This window comes from Heloderma suspectum, chromosome 5, assembly GCF_057233095.1.
Source record: "Heloderma suspectum isolate Gila_16-S chromosome 5, 16-S_ref, whole genome shotgun sequence".
Classification (NCBI taxonomy): domain Eukaryota; kingdom Metazoa; phylum Chordata; class Lepidosauria; order Squamata; family Helodermatidae; genus Heloderma; species Heloderma suspectum.
Window position 1 is genome coordinate 113,711,011 of NC_139462.1, and position 20,154 is coordinate 113,731,164.

General features: G+C 42.4%; 1 protein-coding gene across 5 annotated transcripts in view; it reads left to right on the forward strand.

Moving 5' to 3' along the window:
• ADGRA3 (adhesion G protein-coupled receptor A3) overlaps nucleotides 1-18,076 on the forward strand; it is a 78,737-nt gene extending 60,661 nt beyond the window's left edge. For all 5 annotated transcript variants that reach the window (XM_084857018.1, XM_084857020.1, XM_084857023.1 and 2 more), the window contains 3 exons: nucleotides 5,188-5,333; nucleotides 14,253-14,348; nucleotides 14,517-18,076. In XM_084857018.1, coding sequence (XP_084713144.1) covers nucleotides 5,188-5,333; nucleotides 14,253-14,348; nucleotides 14,517-15,762 — 1,488 coding nt within the window. In that variant the 3' untranslated portion in view covers nucleotides 15,763-18,076. The remainder of the gene's footprint in view (nucleotides 1-5,187; nucleotides 5,334-14,252; nucleotides 14,349-14,516) is intronic.
• Nucleotides 18,077-20,154: the final 2,078 nt, after the last annotated feature.

Here is a 20,154-nt window from a genome sequence, read left to right on the forward strand (position 1 = left end):
GCGTTGTCGTACTCCTTTCCCAATTTTGAACCAATCGGTTGTTCCATGTCTGGTTCTTAGTGTTGCTTCTTGATCCTCTTACAGGTTTCTCAGGAGACAGGTAAGGTGGTCTGGTACTCCCATCTCTTTAAGAATTTGCCACAGTTTGTTGTGATCCACACAATCAAAGGCTTTAGCGTAGTCAATGAAGCAGAAATAGATGTTTTTCTGGAATTCTCTTGCTTTCTCGATGATCCAGCCAGCGAGTGTTGGCGATTTGATCTCTAGTTCCTCTTCCTCTTCGAAACCCAGCTTGTACTTCCAGTAGTTCTCTGTTCACATGCTGCTGAAGCCTAGCTTGTAGGATTTTGAGCATCACCTTGCTGGCATGTGAAATGAGCGCAATTGTGTGGTAGTTTGAACACTCTTTGGCATTGCCCTTCTTTGGAATTGGGATGTAAACTGACCTTTTCCAGTCTTGTGGCCACTGTTGAGTGTTCCAAATGTCTTGGCATATTGAGTGCAGCACTTTAACAGCATCATCTTTTAGGATTTTAAATAGGTCAGCTGGAAGGCTGTCATCTCCGCTAGCTTTGTTGTTAGTAATGCTTCCTAAGGCCCACTTGACTTCACTCTCTAGGATGTCCGGCTCGATATTGATATTTCGATATTGACCATCTGGTGATGTCCATGTGTAGAGTCGCCTCTTGTGCTGTTGGAAAAGCGTGTTTGCTATGATCAGCGTGTTCTCTTGGCAAAACTCTGTTAGCCTTTGTCCTGCTTCATTTTGTACACCAAGGCCATGCTTGCCTGTTATCCCGGTGATTTCTTGACTTCCTACTTTAACATTCCAATCCCCTATGATGAAAAGGATATCTTTTTTTTGGTGTTAGTTCTAGAAGGTGTTGTAGGTCTTCATAGAACTGATCAACCTCAGCTTCTTCGGCCTCAGTGGTTGGGGCATAGACTTGAATTACTGTGATGTTGAATGGTTTGCCTTGGATTCATACTGGGATCATTCTATCATTTTTGAGATTGTACCCCAGTACTGCTTTCCCACCCTTTTATTGACTATGAGTGCTACTCCATTTCTTCTAAGGGATTCTTGCCCACAGTAGTAGATATAATGGTCGCCTGAATTAAATTCGCCCATGCTTGTCCATTTTAGTTCGCTGATTCCCAAGATGTCGATGTTCAATCTTGCCATCTCATGTTTGACCACCTCCAGCTTACTTTGTTTCATTGATCTGACATTCCAGGTTCCTAAACAATATTGTTCTTTACAGCATCGGATTTTCTTTTCACCACCAGACACATCCACAGCTGAGTGTCCTTTTGTCTTTGGCCCATCTGCTTCACTCTTTCTGGCGCTACTTGGAAATTCCCTCTGCTCTTCCCCAGTAGTATATTGGACACCTTCCGACCTGAGGGGCTCATCTTCCAGCGTCATCTCTTTTAGCCTTGTGATACGTTCCATGGGGTTTTCTTGGCAAGAATACTGGAGTGGGTTGCCATTTCCTTCTCCAGTGGACCACATTTTGTCAGAACTCTCCGCCATGACCTGTCCATCTTGGGTGGCTCTGCACGGCATAGCTTATGGCTTCACTGAGTTACGCAAGCCCCTTCGCCACAACAAGGCAGTGATCCATGAAGGGGCTTTGAAGCATAGCAACCCATTTTTTAAAAATAATCTTAAGAAATAAAATTAAAATCAGTTGAGGCAGGGAACCTGGTGGGTACCAATAGTGGTGTCTGTGGGCAATTGGTGTACACAGGCTCCATTTGGAAACCCAGACTTAGAACCTCTCAATCAGAAAATTCTTCCTGAAATGTGGAAGCTGAGTAATGATATCTACAGAACCAATGTCTGTATATAACTTGAGGAAAGCTGAGTTGTGGAACTCTGCTACAAGGAAATAGCTGTGGCAAAGAATTTAGCCATTTTCAGAGGGGGACTAGATATCAGTATAAAATGATATCATCAATTGCCAGCTGATTATGCCAAGCCACACCTCCATCTGTCATTATTTTGTGATTGGTGGGCTTCAGTCATTGTCAGCTCTCTCAAACAGGCCCTAGGGATAGAAGGGCTGAGAATTCCTGATCTAGAGTATAATGTAGACAAAAGTATGCCCATTAGCATTCCAGATAAATGGCTTCAGTAGCTTCTCATGCAGTAAGTTCTACTTTGGTACATATACCAAATCAATCTTGCAAATGAATCCTCAGATGTTACTTTTCCACCTGTCCCCACACATCAGTATAACAACTTTTGCAAAGCTTCCCCACCTCAATACCTGGGGAAGATTCTTAGTTGCCAGAGAGAACCAGGAGAGTGGCTATGTACATTGAATGCAAATTACGTCATTGTGAGAGTGCCTAAGTGTATTCATCACTTGTTCCTTTAAGGACCACACCACACATTACATGTAAATGTATGTAATGTTAGCTGTGACTTCCATTCTGTGGGCGAAATAGCGATTGAGAACAGAGAAATGGCGAAGGGGAGGAGATGTTAACTGTTTTCCTACCTGCTCCAAATCACCTCCCTCCCAGAAACGTTTTCCACTTATGGCATTCCAAATGCATGTTTGGTGAAGGCAAATGCATTTGGTACCCTGTTGGGTGTTTAGAGTAGAGAAAATGCAGGTGGGGAAAGGGTTCAGTGCCCCTCACTTCAAAAGCCTTCTCTGAAATCAGTTTTTCAACCCCTCAAAAGAGGTGGAGATCATTGTCAGACTACTGTTACATACAATTAGGTGTATACAAATATCCCTTTTTTGGACAAGGTACTCAAGAGAGACCCATTTCAATCTGGATGTAGGCCAGGCTTTGACACTGGAGCAGCCTTGGTCTCCCTGACAGATAACTTCAGTGAGGAGGGAGATGGGGGAATGTGATTGTGTTGATTTGTCCTGATCTCTCAGCGACTTTTGGTCCCATTGTATCTTGCTGTACTAACTCTGTGTCTTGAGGGTCATGGTGATACAGTGGTTCTACCCTTACCCGCAGGGTTGGTTTCAAAAGTTAACATTGGGGGCTCCTGCTCGTCTCCATGGCATTTGAGCTGTGGGATCCCGTGGGGTTCCATCTTCTTCCCATACTAGATTCTATATAAAGCAGCTGCATGAGGTCATCTGAGGATTTGGAGTAAGGTGTCATCATTATGCTGATGATACCCAGCTCTGTTTCTCGGTGTCATCTGAATCAGGTGATGCTGTGGAGTTGCTGAACCATTGTCTGGACTTGGTAATAGGATGGATGAGGGCCAGTAAACTGAAGCTGAATCCTGACAAGATGGAGGCACTGTGGGTAGGTGGTTCCTGGATCCGGGACATTATTGTTCAACCTGTTCTGGATGGGGTTGCACTCTCCCTGAAGGTGCAGGTGTGCAGGTTGTGGGTGCTTCTTGATCTTAGTGGCTTGGAGCACCGTTTTACCAGCTTTGGCTGGTTTATCACCTCTGGCCTTTCCTGAATAGGGATAGGCTGTCCATGGTGAACCATGCTCTGGTAACCTCCAGATTAGATTACTGTAATGTGTTGTAGATGGGGCCGCCATTGGAAACAATTTGGAAGCTTCAGCTGGTACAGAATTCAGCTGCTAGAATTCTGATTGGCTTTACTAGGTGGAGCCATGTTACAACAATTCTGAAGGAATTCCATTGACTACCTAGTTCCTACCCTGCCCAATTCACGGTGCTGGTGATCATCTATAACAAGGAACCTTTTTCAGTCCAAGAGCGAATCTCAGTCCAGGAAAAGTCTTGGAGGGCACATTCTATCCATGGGTGGGGTCAAAGGCACAGTGGGCAGGGCCAAAATGTGATTCTTACCCATTTTAAGCCTACCCAGAAATAAGCAGGAGAAGCCTCTGCATGTCCTCTCAGAAGTAAGCAGGACAAGCCGCAGAAGTAAGCAGGACTGAATCACTCAGCAGCTTCCTCCCCAAGTGCGCCCTCTCTCCCTGGAGAGAAGAGCTTTTCCCTGCTGGGAGAGGGGGTGTGGCCCACAGAAAAAGCTGGTTGGCCAGAAGTTCCCCATGTCTAATCTATAAAGCCCTAAGCAGCTTGGGGTCTGAAGAAGCGCTTCCACTCATATCATCCTGGCCATTTTATTCAGCTCTTCAAAGGAGGCCCTTCTTTAACTGCCATCCTTGGGAGAAGTGCATTATCCATTTAAAAAGGGAGAGCCTTCTCTGTGGTGGTCCTCCAACTTTGGGATGTCTTCTTGAGGGAGATAACATTGGTGCTGACCGTATTCCTTTCAGTGCAAAATTAAAATTTCGTGTTTGCCCAGACATTTTTCAAAAATAACTGAGGGGAAATTATGTTTAGTTTAAACTAAACGTTAGTTTTATTTATCTTGTTGTTGGTTTGATGGCTGAATCATTTTATGCCTCTTATTGTTGCAATTGTATTGTTTATATTGTATTGTTTTTTATACAGTTCTGTCTACAGCAGCCTAGAATCCTTTGTGGATGAAGGCGTGATTTAGATTAAAAAATAAATTAAGAGGTGCACCATGTAGTTTAGCCCCAAAATAAACAGAATTGGATCCCTGTTTCCTGTTTGCATTTTAAAGGTGCAAGCAGTGAACAATATAATATGCACTACTTAAACTGATATGACATGCAAGTATTTTGTACTCTGATATCTGAAGCGCAGAACAAATTTCTGACTGAAAAGTGTCTCATTTATTCCTGTAGAGAGATAAAAGGAACAGAATTTAAAGCAAACATATCAGATGATTTATGAAGCGTAAAATGTATGCCTCTCACAGATAGCAAAATTTCAGCCAAATTATAGATTTCCATGCACTTCTGCTATGTAAATTTTATATTTTGAAGAGCGTTTTCTTAACTTACCAGAGTTTACAAGTTTATTGCCCCATCTTTAGAACACAAGCTGACCAGTAGTTTCAGAGTTAATAAATGAGCACACAGGAATTGCCCCATCTTTAGAACACAAGCTGACCAGTAGTTTCAGAGTTAATAAATGAGCACACAGGAATTGCCCCATCTTTAGAACACAAGCTGACCAGTAGTTTCAGAGTTAATAAATGAGCACACAGGAATTAATCAAGCAGATGTTGGCTTAAGAGTAGTTATTTTACAGAAGAAATAGTGTGTGTGTATATTAAGCATATGATGTGCTAAAAAGACATTTATCTCATGTGAATGTTTTGCTTCTTAACACCTATTTTCCAGGTTGGGATAATCCTGCACTATTCTACACTTTCCACATTACTGTGGATGGGAGTCACGTCTAGGAACATCTATAAGCAAGTCACTAGGAAGGTGAAGAGGTGTCAAGATCCTGATGAACCACCACCACCTCCTAGGCCAATGCTGAGGTGAGAAATATTGTTGAGCTTCTGCTTTATTTAGTATCATTCTTAGAATTTCTCTACTGGGCTAAAGAGAACTCAGCTCTATAGGTGAAACGCCACCTTACTGATTTCAGATGGTGGGGGGAGGGGGAGGACAGAGGAGGTCTTAACGACCAGAGTCATCTGGTAGAAAAGGGTCCTTCTCCATCCTGGGCTCTGTCTCCAGCAACAGTGTGGATTTCTTAGATAAGCTTTGTATTGATCTCTTCTCAATACTTTGATAGACCAGTAAAGAGATCCAGGTAGCCCACACTTTCTGTATGCCATGTGGATTCAGTGTGTCCTTATATATCCTCACTCTTCTCTTGATTTTCTTCTCACACCCCTGATCTCTTTAATTCAATAATTTGAATTAAAATTAATTCAATAATAATTTAATTCATAATTTAATGAAAGAAATTCAGCTCTTTATCGTATTCCTTCGTATCCAGTAACATTTTCTCCAGCCTTTGTCTTTGCTCACATGCCTTGCTAATTGCACACTGTCCACTTGCTTCCAGATAGTCACTTCTCACTAGTGGTTTTGGCAGTATACATATGTGTGTCCTGCATTAAGTCCAGCTCCAGTGCACACTGTGTTTGTGTCTATAAACACTTGGGACTGACTGGGATAAAGATTTTGTAAAAGCATTTTTATTCTGGCAGTTTTTTGCCTGCTAAGCAATCTGCTGTTTTATGTCAAGGTTGTGTTTTATATGTGGTCTCTACTTTTCTAGTATGTGTACTGTATGTAATGTTATTGTGATTTTAAAGTGTTGTAAGCCACACTGGGTAGTGCATAGGCACTAGAAGGACAGTGTAGACATTTTTCTATATGTAATTTTCCCCCAACAAATATTATTTATCCTGTATTTGTTTGTTAAATGTATATCCCGCCTTTCTTCCAGAAATGGCACTCAATGTGGCTAGCAATAGTAAAATTCTAATAAAAATAGAAATACAAGTAAAATGTAAAAACAAATTAAAATACAATTAAAACACATGAATAAAAAGAAATAATACCACCCAACCTGTTAACACTCCTTTCAATAGCAACCCAACTTAAATGCCAAAAGCCTGTCTGAATAAAAATGTCTTTGTCTGCTTGACAAAGGACAGCAGAGAGGGAGCCAGCCTAGCCTCCCTTGGCACAGAGGTTCCAGAGTCTTGGAGAGGCCACCAAGAAAGTTCTCTGTCACATCCCCCCCAAATGTGTCTTCTGTGGTGGCGGGACTGAGAGAAAGGCCTCCTCCAAAGATCTAAAAACCCAGGCAGGTTTGTATGGGAGAGTATGATATTTCAGTTGGCCTGGTCTGAAGGTGTATAAAGCTTTATAGGTCATAACCAGCACTTCGAATTCTGCCCAGAAACAGACCGGTAGCCAGGGAAGCTGTTGCAACAAGGGAGTCACATATGCTTCCTGTAACTGGCCCTCGTTGGCAGTCTGGACAGCTGAAGTTTCTGAACACTTATCTAAGGCAGTCCTACATAGAATGCATTACGGTAGTCCAAATGGGATATACCTAAAGCTTGTGTCACCATAGCCAGGTCCAACAGGAACAGGTGCATTTGGCACACCAGCCATAGCTGTGCAAACTCCTGTCCACCACTGATACCTGGAACTCCAGGTTCAGGACTGAATCCAAGAATGAACCAAACTGCGAACTTGAGTCCTCAAGGGGACCGCTGCGGAAGGGAGGGGCCATTTAAACCTTTCCCCGCCTGTTGGTTTTTCTTGTTCCATTTGGTTCCCCCCTGTTCATTCTCCCAAGTATTCAAAATATGTGTTTGATTTTCTCTCCAGATGTGCTATCCATTGTCTGTTAAACTAAATTAATCTCACTTTCTCCACAAGGTGGCAGAAACTGATTAGCTTTCTTCAAATGGATAACCCATTCTTACTGAATGGTTAACCCCGCAATGTTAATTGGTCACACAAAATATTTTTCTCTTGGTCATATAAAATAATATGAAAGGACAAGACACAACATCAATTTGTAATATTTCCTGCATAAACCTGATTATTGGAGGAGCCGAGCAAGCATATAGGCCAATGATAGAGCATATACTTTCCATGCAGAAGATCCGAGGTTCAGTTCCTGGCATTTCCAGTTTAAACTGTCAGATAGCATGTGATAGGAAGGCCTTGCCTGAGACCCTGGACACCCACTGCCAGTCTGCAATACTGGGCTAGATGGGCAAATACTATGACTTGGTGTAAGGCAGCTTTCTGTGTTTCCTGTGTACAAAGTATGATCATTCGTACAACATCCATTTATTTCAGCAGGGGTTGTGCAGTAAATATTCCTGGTGGATTGTGTTCACCATAGTTCATCAGGTAGTCAATCGATTTACCAGTGACCTGGTTCTCACAATCATTGCGGCCCACCATGGCTTATTTGAGCCACAGTGGGTTGCAGCACGTGCTGGGCAGCTTTTGAATATTCAAGCCATGACTGTGGCTTGTCATGTCATCTGAACGAGGCAGGTGTGGGTTCTGTGACGGTTAAACAACCCTTGCATTACCCTCAAACAAGCCACGCTGGGCTGTTTGATTGTGTGAACCGGCCCAATGACTCTAGCTTTTTCTCATCTTTCAAGCACATGTATTTGCTAAATATGTTCTTTAGAAGCCATTAAGAGCTGACACATTGTATCCTGACACATCTGAGGCCTTGAAGGTCGTTTTCTCTTTGGTCTTCTATCCAAATATTGTACAACTATGCATGATTCCCATTGAATACAAAGAGGGAGGGTTGGTGTGCAGAATTGTAATATGAGTGCTTACATTCCCCATGTATCAAAATGAGTGTTCAGGACATTAAACTACTGAACATCATGAAGTGCTGCTGCTAAATCAAAGTCTGCAGAAAATTTCCTCTCTGCATCACCTTTCTCTCTGAAGTGAATAGTAGGTGCTAGAGGTTTCATGCAGAAATGATGATGAGAGGGAGCACGTGCATTCTCAATGTGCATGGCATTTCACAGGTCAGCGAAGAAGATGACAGGTCCCTGCTCCGTAGGAAGGAAAATGTAGATGAGACAGGAGAAGGACATGCATTTAGTTCAGGTACTTGTACTAAGGTTTTGTTTTGGTAGGGCAGCCTTCCCCAATGTGGTGCCGTCCAGATATTTTGGACTACAATTCCCATCAGCCCCAGCCAGCATAGACAACAGGGCAGGGAAGGCAGTAGTAGAGGATTACCTGTTATGGACTATTTAAGGATCTAAATAGGTCATTTCTGTATGTACCAAAACATTGTTTTGAAAATATTGGTTGCATATCGCATTGGAGATGATAACTAATTATGTGAAAAATATTTTTTTAGGTTTTCCTTTCTTATGCACAAAGCAGCTTGATAATTTAACAGGTGAACACTGTCAAATTATTTCATAGAATCTGAAGAGTTGGAAGGGACCTTAGAAATCATCTAGTCCAACCAGGATGCAACTGCAGCATCCCTGACAGCTGGCCACCCAGCTTCTGCTTAAATACCTCCAGCGAAGGAGAACTCACCACCTCCTACCACTTTCCATTGTTGAACAGGCCTCGTCGTTAGGAAGTTTCTCCTAACGTTTAGCCATTTTTACCAATTTGTTGTAGTCCTATCCTCTGAAGCAATAGAAAACAAGTCTGCTCCATCTTTTGCATGACAGTCTTTCAGATATTTGAAGACCACTGGCATGTCTCTCCTTAATCTTCTCTTCTCCAGGCTAAACATATCCAGCTCTTTCAACCACTCCTCATAGGAAATGGTTTCCAGACTCCTCACTATGTTAATTGCTCTTTTCTGGATGCTCCCCAGTTTGTCAACACCCTTCTTAAAACATTTGCCCAGAACTGGACACAGTACTCCAAATGGGGCTTGATGAACACAGAATAGAGCAAAACTATTTCTCCCCATGACTGTGCTTCTGTTAAGGCAGCCTAAAACCACATTAGCTTTTTTAGCAGTTGTGTCACACTGCTGACCTATATTTGGATTGTGATCCACTAAGACACCCAGATCCCTGTATATGTACTGCTGCAAGCTACATCTCCCCATCCTGTACTTGTGCCTTTGATTTTTTTGTAGCTAAATGCAAGACTTTACATTTGTCTTTGTTAAATTTCATGTTAGTTTCAGCCCAGTGTTCCAACCTTTTAGGATCCTTTTCAATCTGATCCCGTTTTCTATGGTCCTGGCTATCCCTCCTAGCTTTGTGTCACCTGTAAATTTGACAAGCCACCCCTATACACCCTCATCCAGGTCATTTATAAAAATGTTGAACAGCACAAGGCCTAAGCCAGAGCCCTGCAGCACTCCACTTGAGACCTCCTTCCAGGAGGATGCTGAGCCATTAATGAGCATTCATTGAGTGTGGTTACGCAACTGTAATGTTTCAGGTTTCTATAACTAGGATGAGGCGGTGCAGATTGCAGTCACTCTAGAGACAAACAAAATAGATATTTAACAGTATTTACTTAACTTTTGAATGTTTGGTAAATAAAAATATTAAGAAAATGATTTATAGAATTATAAACTAAATATGACTCCTTCATGGATCACTGCCTTGTTGTGGCGAAGGGGCTTGCGTAACTGAGTGAAGCCATAAGCTATGCCGTGCAGGGCCACCCAAGACGGACAGGTCATGGTGGAGAGTTCTGACAAAATGTGGTCCTCTGGAGAAGGAAATGGCAACCCACTCCAGTATTCTTGCCAAGAAAACCCCATGGAACGTATCACAAGGCTAAAAGATATGACGCTGGAAGATGAGCCCCTCAGGTCGGAAGGTGTCCACTATACTACTGGGGAAGAGCAGAGGGAATTTCCAAGTAGCGCCAGAAAGAGTGAAGCGGCTGGGCCAAAGCCGAAAGGACACTCAGCTGTGAATGTTTCTGGTGGTGAAAAGAAAATCCGATGCTGTAAAGAACAATATTGTTTAGGAACCTGGAATGTCAGATCAATGAATCAAGGTAAGCTGGAGGTGGTCAAACGTGAGATGGCAAGATTGAACATCGACATCTTGGGAAACAGCGAACTAAAATGGACAAGCATGGGTGAGCTGGACTATAAGGAAGGCTGAGCGCCGAAGAATCGATGCTTTCGAACTGTGGTGCTGGAAAAGACTCTTACGAGTCCCCTGGACTGCAAGGAGGTCAAATCAGTCGGTCCTAAAGGAAATCAACCCTGAGTGCTCATTGGAAGGACAGATACTGAAGCTGAAGCTCAAATATTTTGGCCACCTAATGCGAAGAGAAAACTCCCCGGAAAAGACCCTGATGCTGGGAAAGACTGAAGGCAAAAGGAGAAGGGGACGGCAGAGGATGAGATGGCTAGATAGCATCACCGATGCAATGAATATGAACTTGAGCACGCTCCGGGAGAGAGCGGAGGACAGGAAGGCCTGGCATGCTATGGTCCATGGGGTCACGAAGAGTCGGACACGACTGAACAACAACAACAAACCAAATATGAACAACTCTAACTTTAGGCCACAGTTTACTGTCTAGCTGAAGGCTGCTTTATCTGTTCTTTCTCTCCTTCGCCACACTGCTGGTTTCCCTGAATTTCCTTCTCAGCTCTCTTGTCTGGTCTGTAGTTTCCTGGTTCCATCTTCTTCCCCTTTTTGAAGATGGGCACAACGTTTGCCCATCTCCAGTCTTCCAGCATATCACCGGTTCTCCAGAAATTCTCAGAGATTCCAGATAGCCACTCTGAAATACTGTCCCTAGTTGTTTAAGCATCTGGGGATGTAATTCATCTGGTCCTGGAGACCCGTACACATTTAAAACAGCTTGGTGTTCTCTAACTTTCTCCTTACCCACCCCGGGCTGCAAGTCCTTCCTTATATCATTTGGTCTACTTGTCCCAGGTTGAATACAGTTTTCCTTGTGGGAGAAGACTGAGGCAAAATAGGAGTTGAGTAGTTCTGTCAGTTGTTGACAATTCACCATCTTCCCCATGCAAGCAGACCTACCCCAACCTTGCTCTTCTTGCTCATAACATAGCTGAAGAAGCCCTTTTTGTTCTTGGCATCCCCCACAAGCCTCAGCTCATTCTGGGCCTTCCTTACCATCCTTACAGGTACTCCTCCTTGGTTATGTCCCTCCTTCCGTCTCCCCTTTATGTCCCTTTTGAGTCACAGCACATCAGAGAGCTCCCTGTGCAGCTATACTGGCTTCTTTAAATGTCCCCTGTTTCCCTCTCATGGGAATAGTTTATAGTTGTTCCTTCAGTATTTCAGTTTTCAAGGCCTCCCATCCCTTTTGAACTCTTTTTTCCTTCCATGGGAAGGAAAACTTTTCTCTGAGCTTTTTGAAAGCTGTTTTCCTAAAGTCCAAAATACATGTCCAACTAAGCTCAGTTTCCACAGACCTTGCTGTTATGAATTCCTATGTGACATGGTTACCTTCCCCCAAGGTTCCTGCCACTTCTACTTCATTGACCAGTTCTTCCCTGTTGATCAGGATTAAGTCCAGGACAGCAGATCCTTTTGTTACTTTTCCCATCTTCTAAGAGATGAAATTGCCAGCAAGATAAGTCAAAAATGTATTGGAAATCCACCATCTTAGCAGAGTTAAGCTTCCAGCAGATGTCAGGATAATTGAAATCAACATTAATACTATGGCTCGCCTCCGAGCAACTTTTATCATCTGTTCTAGGAAAGTGCCACGTCTTCTGGCTGGGTGGGTGGTTTGTGGTATACTGCCACAACAATATCACTCTTGTTTCTCACTCCCTTTGCCTTATCCAGACGCTTTCAACAGGGCTTTCATTCCCAGTATCTGTTGGGTCTATTCCTTTTGAAGAAAGGAACCCTTCAATTGCTGTAGTCCAATCATGAGTTTTATTCCAACAAGTTGCAGTGATAGCCATCAGATTGTATCTGTCATCCCATATCAAGATTTCAGGTTAATCCTGTTTGTTTCCTACACTCATTGTGCTAATATTTAGACAACAGAGACCATGGGTGTTCCACCTTCTGGGTTTCCCTGCTGAATTTACCTACAAATTACAAGGCTCCACATTCACTGTCTTACCTCCTCTGTCCCTTGCGTTCATGTCATTAATACTTGGCTCAGTAGTTAGCTCTGAGCTTTTGCCAAACTCACTCCCCAAGAGTTCATTTAAAGCTCTCTCGATTAGATTTGCGAGGCTTCTGCTGGGGATGTACGGGTTTTGTTAAATCCATTCTGTCTGTGTTTCACAGATTGTCGAGCATCTTTTGTTCCAATGTCTGCTCATTGACGGAATCAGAATTTTTTTTACCAGAAGTTCATTCTACTTGCACTAATTTCCATTAGTGCTAAAGTGTATTAGGGCTAATGCAATTTAGCACAAATCTCCCCCCGCCCCCAAGCGCAAAAACAGTCCACAACTCAGAAAAACCCAGTCCCCAACGTCTATTGCAGGTTGGTTCATAGAAATCTGAACTCATTTGAACCCGTTGCAGATTTCTCCAACATCCCTACCTCCTGAGAAAAACATTCTTTCCAGTTTCTCTGACATGAACCCCATCATCTGCAAGGAGTCCTTCACAGTGGTATCGTAAGCCATCCATGAAACGAAATGTTTCCCAACAACACCATCTGCATAGTCAGCTGTTCACTTTCCGTTTCCTTCTTTTCCTACCAGTGCCCTGACCTTCAACAGGAAGGATTGATGAAAACATCACTTGTGCCCCCAATTCCTTAACTTGGTTACCAGGACACTCATAGTCTTTGGAGATCCATTCAACATTTCCTATGGCTGCATTGGTTGTTCCCTCATAGATCAGCAGGTGAGAATAGTAGTCAGATGGTTTGAGTCTCTGTAGCCTTTCTGTGTTATCTTGAATATCCTGTTTGCTCACCCAGTTCACTCACTCCCAAGAAACAGAGAGCTTTGCTACAGAGCTGTCCTGCTCTTAGTCTCAGCTGTGGACTGTGGCCCCACCAACAAGCCACAGGCTTTTATACCAGCAAGCTAAGCCAGGTGAGCCAGCAGAAAAAGAAAACCACCACCATAGCAGATGGAATCAGGTGATGCAGCAGCCTAAGTAAAGAGAGGGGGAGAGAACAAAAGCGCAGACCAAGGGGGAAAAATACCTTCAAACAAGCCACAAACTCAGCTCAAAAACCACAAGTCCATTCTTTCTTTGCCTTTTAGAACAATCCCATGCAAAAAAGCTGGTTACGTTACACTGAACTTCAAAATAATCTCCTTTCCAGATTTATGTGCCTTCTTTGCATTTTATGACTGGCTCCTTCAGAACCTCATTAAGGCAGCAATTGTATGTACACAGAGAAGAAAATGCAATAATTTCAGTGGAATTTACTTCCAAGTACATTATTATAGTAGGCTGTAGGTAGATGCATGTTTGACAGGTTGCACTTTTCACCAGAGCCCCAGCTTCGCTATATAAGTAATGATTCCTTTCCTTGGTGTGTCCTCTTAGCATTTCCTACACACAGCCCTGGTTCATATGTTTACCTCTGAGACATCATCTGGAAAGAACCATCCTAGTGGCTGTAGCAGCTGCCAGTCTGCAAAGCAGATATAGGCAGTCAGCAGTTCCTCGATATCTCATTTCTGCCCTTTCCTCAACTTGCATTTTGGTCAGTCACTAGGCCTTGCTGGATTTTGCTGCAGAGAAGGAGGAAAGCAAACAAAGATGGAGATGTCCTTATTGCTTCCATTTAAAATCGGTGAGACATTGTCCTTTGTGAGGGTGAGTGAGCAGCAGAGACTGGCAGTCACTTGCAGCCACTCAGATGCCTTTGTCCATGTGATATCCCAAAAGACAAACATGAATTGGGCCATAGTTTTCCAATAGCACTATAGGTTTGACGTTCTTCCTAAGGATGATCCACCGCACAGAGTTGGCAAAATGTATCTCGAATTGTTGCAGCCGCTATGTGTTGTCTGTTTTTTTTTTTAGGTTCTACCTAATTGGTGGAGGGATCCCTGTCATAGTTTGTGGGATAACAGCTGCTGCAAATATAAGGAATTATGGAAGCAGACCTAACTCCGCTTAGTGAGTATTGTATTATTGATGTGTATTTTGATGGATGTAGGGTCTGTCTCTTCGACAACTATATTACACAGCTAAATTGGATGGATTTTAATCAACTGAAATGGTTAAATTATTCAAAGTAATGTGACAGTGGATGCCTTTCTCAGCATTTGCTTCTTTTTATTGCAGTTGTTGGATGGCATGGGAACCAAGCTTGGGAGCTTTTTATGGACCTGCTAGCTTCATTATTTTCGTAAACTGCATGTATTTTCTCAGCATATTTATACAACTGAAAAGGCACCCTGAGCGTAAATTTGAGCTTAAAGAGCCAGCTGAGGAACAGCAGCGTTTAGCAACGAATGAACATGGCAACCTGAACCATCAGGATTCAATGTCTGTGTTGCTGGTTTCCACTTCAGCTTTGGAAAACGAGCATAGCTTCCATGCTCAGCTTGTGGGTGTTAGCCTCACTTTATTTCTATATGTGGCTCTGTGGATTTTTGGGGCCTTCGCTGTTTCTTTATATTATCCCTTGGATTTAGTATTTAGCTGCTTTTTTGGAGTCATGTGCCTAAGCCTTAGTGGTTTTCTAATCATACATCACTGCATTAACAGAGAAGATGTCAGACATGCTTGGATAACAACCTGCTGCCCTGGAAGGACCACATACTCAGTACAAGTTAACATTCAGCCCTCTTCCAGTGCAAGTGGGACAAATGGAGAACCTGCCAAGTGCACCAATAGCAGTGCAGAGTCGTCATGCACTAATAAAAGTGCATCAAGCTTAAAAAATTCTTCTCAAGGTTGTAAACTAACCAACATACAGGCTGCAGCAGCTCAGTGTCCTCCAGGCTCCTTAGCACTGAACACTGGCCCTCCACTTGATAACAGTCTTACTGAACACTCAGTAGACAATGAGATCAAAATGCATGTCGCCCCTTTAGAGGTACCATTACGGACAAATGGGCACCCAGGTCGCCATCACAAAAATAGAAGTAAAGGACACCGTGCCAGCAGACTGACAGTCTTACGAGAGTATGCTTATGATGTTCCCACTAGTGTAGAAGGAAGCATCCAAAATGGCTTACCTAAAACTCGTCAAAGTATCAGCGAAGGGCATTCAAGGAGCCGAAGAGCTTACTTGGCATACAGAGAACGGCAGTATAACCAGTCCCAGCAAGACAGCAGTGATGCTTGTAGCACTCTTCAAAAAGGCCACAGGAATACTGAAAAGACAGTGCCAACAAACTTCAAAAAGGATGTATTGAGAAAACCGATAGTGGTAGAGCTGGAAGGGCAGCAGAAGTCCTATGGCTTAAATTTAGCTGTCCAGAACGGGCCACTGAAAAGTACTGCCCAGGATGGGACATTACTCAGTGCTGACAGTACTGGCAATATCAGGACTGGGTTGTGGAAACATGAAACTACTGTGTAGTGCTACTGGACATCCTTGACAGGATTTAAAAGGAGCATTCCTTTTATACTATGAATAATTTCCCACAGTTTACAAACATGAGTACTTGGAAGGGGGGGAGTATTGGGTTAGAGAGATTTGCCATGTGAAAATATTTTATACTTTCTTGAAGTATAGCTGTGACATTTTTACAAAGACCTTTTGCTCTTCGGCGAATCTTCCATTATCAGGTTCTGTTTTGAGGTACAGAATTGGACACTTTTTTTTTACATGTAACATTCTCTCTTAGGTACGTCCAACACATTTCACTTTTATATTTAAACGTGTAAAATAAATAACTTTCTCTACAATTCTCTTATGTACCATATTGGTTCAAATAGTAAAAATAATTCAGTTAACAATTGACATTTATATCTTGGTGCATATTTTAGTGCATAAGGATGCAGTCCTATTGGGTTGCCTGTCTGCCTCTGAACTTTAAGATTGACGGGCATCCTATGCAGACCAGGAGGGGCGTGGAGGTGATCTTCATCTCCACACTCCTCCCACTCTGCATTTTTACTAGACAGGCTTTTTCACCCTAGCTGGGCCTCTGCGGAACGGGAGGGAAGGAGGCTGGGGAGGCCAGAGGATTCTTCGTAAGTGGGCCTCCCCAGTCCCCTCCCCTCTCAAACCACAGAACCACCCCCTTTCCCTCCTCCCCGGGGTTGCTTTTGCAAGCTCGGAGAGAGAACCAGCGCAGTTCTCTGCGCTGGCTGCAAGCAGGAGGTGCTGGGAGTTCAGACTCCTGGTCCGAAGTTGGAATGATGTCTCCAACCTCGGATCCAGGAATCCGAACTATCCTATGGCCCCCCAGATGCTGACTAGGGGCTGTAGGATTGCTCTCCAAGGCTTCAGTCATATAATACTTACATGGGAGTAAGACATGTTGAAATTAATGGAACTTCCTTCTGAGTAGACATATGTAGGACTGAACCATTAGAACTGACAATTTCCAGTTGTCAAAAAAACCGCACAACAAACACTGCCAAAATTTGAAATTTCAAGCTGTTGCCTTTAGCTAATATCCAAGTCATCCATGCATTGGAAAACATTTTTCTAACTCAGTTTAAGGTTTCTGTACAGAAATCATCCTGATTGGTTAGGCTTCTGTATCTAGAACAGGGATGGGCAACTTGTGGCCTTCCAAATGTTTTCGCCTACAACTCCCATTTTCCCTCACTATTGGCTGTGCTGGCTAGGACTAATCAGAATCGTCAGCCAAAACAGGTGAAGGGCCACAAGTTGCCCACCCCTGATCTAGAATGTGTTAAGAGGCTGTTCTGTTACATATCTGCACTGCTACCTCATTCAAACCAAGTTACAGTAAACATTTTTCAAAGATAGCCAGGGGTCGTATCATCCAGGCCTTGGACTTGACAAAGTGAATATTCATGGATGCATCCTGTGTAACAAGAGTGTGCTTTGTGTTAACTTTGTAAATATCAGAACTTGTATTTTGAGACACAAATCTTGATGGGCCAAAGAACAGTTGAAGTCATAAACATCTTCACCTCCTCCTTCCCAACTGTTTTTCAGCTCCAATTTTAAAGTATAATTTTTACATGAGATTTTCCCCAACTCACCAGCATGGGTGCCGCTCCCCCCCGTGTCCATGGGTGTGTACTCTGACATGATAGTTGTTTTGTTGGCATCCCAAGTAAAAATCATGAAGACCTGTGCCTTAGATCCATATTTTTGTTCAATGGCAAACACTGGATCTGTGATTTTTATTGTGTAGTATATAGACAATGTAAACTTTAGATGGCGGTTTTGTGTAGCTCCCATGTAAAAGTCACGCAAATCATGATGATCCATTTCTGATACACAAGAACTGAAATTCTTGTTGTTTTGTGGCTAGCCATGCCTCTGTGGCAGCCATCTTGTGACTGGCCACACCTCCCACAGTAGACATTTTGCGGCGACTCCCGTGCCACTTTATCAAAATTCCAAATGGGCCCAAAAAGGTTGGCAAGCCCTGCTGCACTCTTTCTCAATACATTTTAAATAGTTCATAGAGAACACACAACAATAACCTGACAAACTGTGCATCATTCTGCTTTGAAATGTTTGTAGCTGTATATGCACAATGTTGCTTGTGATTTGATACCTCTTGGGTGGCTGTGGACCCAAGGCCAGTCAGACAGCAGCAGGCTGGTTTGCTATTATTAATTTCTATCTTCCCATCTCTCTGCATGTCTTAGAGACTTGCTAATTTATTCTGTCTAATCAAAAACTGTTCAAAACATGTTAAATTCTTCATATTTTCTTTAGAAATAACTTCAAAGATTATCCTGGAGTTGTTGAAGAGTTATTTCGACTGCGGCATCTTTCACATTTTTCCTTTGCATAGGAGATCCTATGCTTGATCACTTAAAAAAAAGTATGGCTGGCTGGGTTATGCTGGGAGTTGCAGGACTTGTTTCTGTCTAAACATGCATAGGATTACGTCCTCAGTTTCAAAAGATATTTTCACAAAATGCAGTGGAGGTAGGAGCTGCTGTTCAAAAAATGCAAGCCCCCAAACCTTAGGTCCGTGTTCCAAGGTTCTTCAGCTCCAGTCCTGTTAGTTTTCAGTTTTGCCTCAGATATTGTTTCGTTATCTTTGAAGTGAATTCGGGGCGGGGGGATTGTTTAGGGCAATTTAATAAACCAAAAGCAGTAAAAAATAACTTTAGTCAGCAGAAGACATTGCCATGCTTCTTCATCCTAGCAGTAATCCTATAATGCATGTTGCTGGGATTTCCATTTTACAGAGCAAAAACTGAGGCTAAGAATGAGAATGCTCACTTAAGTTTTGCTTTGGTGAAGACATAAAGCCAACACACTGGACCACACTGATGTTCTCCTAATGGAAGTAATCCATTTCCATTGAAGTAAATTTTTCCATTAATTGAAGATAATGCATTATCTCTCTGTCCTCCACCCAAACAGCCACAAAACTTCATTTTAAACGACAGTTTTACTTGGCTGAAACTTTTTTAAATGTCTTTTGGTTTGAAAATGGAACAATTTCTACAATTTCTTCCACCTGTAAAAGCTGTTAACTAGGTCTTCTTTTTTTCCTTTTTTCAAGCCAGATAAATCAGTATAATGTGACCTACTCCCACCTTTACAAGGACAAATTGGTAATGCATTTCCCCCATTAATTTCCCCCTTTATATATCCTTTCATGTGACTGCAGGCTGCTGTTTTTGCATTGAAAAAAAGCATTGTTACCCTCCATGCTTTCATAGTCCTCCTGTCATATTGGTTGGTTCCAACCAACTTGGTTGGTTCTCCAGAGGCATCCAGTTATGGTGGATTAAGAAATCACACAGGACTTTTAGGCTTAAGTCGCCTACATTTCAAGTTGAAATGTACTCCTTTGCCTCTGTTAGCTGGCAGATACATATTTGGCAGATAGCTTTTTAAAAAGCCTAGTTTAAAAAGATCTCTGAATTTAATTCAAATGCATCAAAGCAAATACTATTATAATATCTTGATACTGCATCTCTGACCCCTGTTAAACACATGGCTCAGTACTGAGCATATTGAATTAAAGGCTTCTTTTCTGTATAAAGGAGGAAACCTGGGGAAATATCTGACATTTGAGGTCAAGCCTCCTCAATACGAAGTCAGAGCATGTACTAAATGTATTCGGAGCTTATATTAACTGCAAAGCCATCATAAGCAATAGATTTCAGCCTATGGCTCCAAGAAATTCCATACTATATCTCCGCTGAATCATCCATGCTAAATAATATAATTTACACATTTTGGTGTATAATTAGCTTCTAGTTGTTATTCTAATATAGCTTGACACAAATCATGAGTACGTTCTCTTAAATAAGCCATTTTCTAAAATAGTAATGTTGAATATTAATGAAATCATGACTTGGAGGCTAACTTCTGGTTCTGTTCAGGAATGGGGCTTTCCCCTTCCCTCTGCAGCTGCTTGTGCCACTGAAAATCTACTTAGGCTTGGGGACCCTTTGGAACAGAATGGCATCTGGCCTAGGGGGCTGCATTAGGAAGATGGGGATTGGCAAAAATTGGAAACTTTCTGCAAGCAGAATTTCCTTCCACTTATGAAAAAGCACCTTAATATCTAAGCCAAGTGAAAATGTGCCATCCGAAGATAGTATAAGTGTTCTACTTTGAAAATTGACATGTTTTAATGGATATATCAACTAATTAATATGCACTTCTGTTTAGGAATTGCCTGAAGTAGAAATAAAACAAGATTAAATGTCTCTCCCCTCTCCCTGGTAGTTTATATCCTTTCATTTTAAATTAATCTACCCAGAATATTGAAGATATAAGATGCCGGAGTTTTCTTCAGTTCAGCTTAGCAACTAATCAGTACTATTTCAGTGACTCACTGGTGCATCA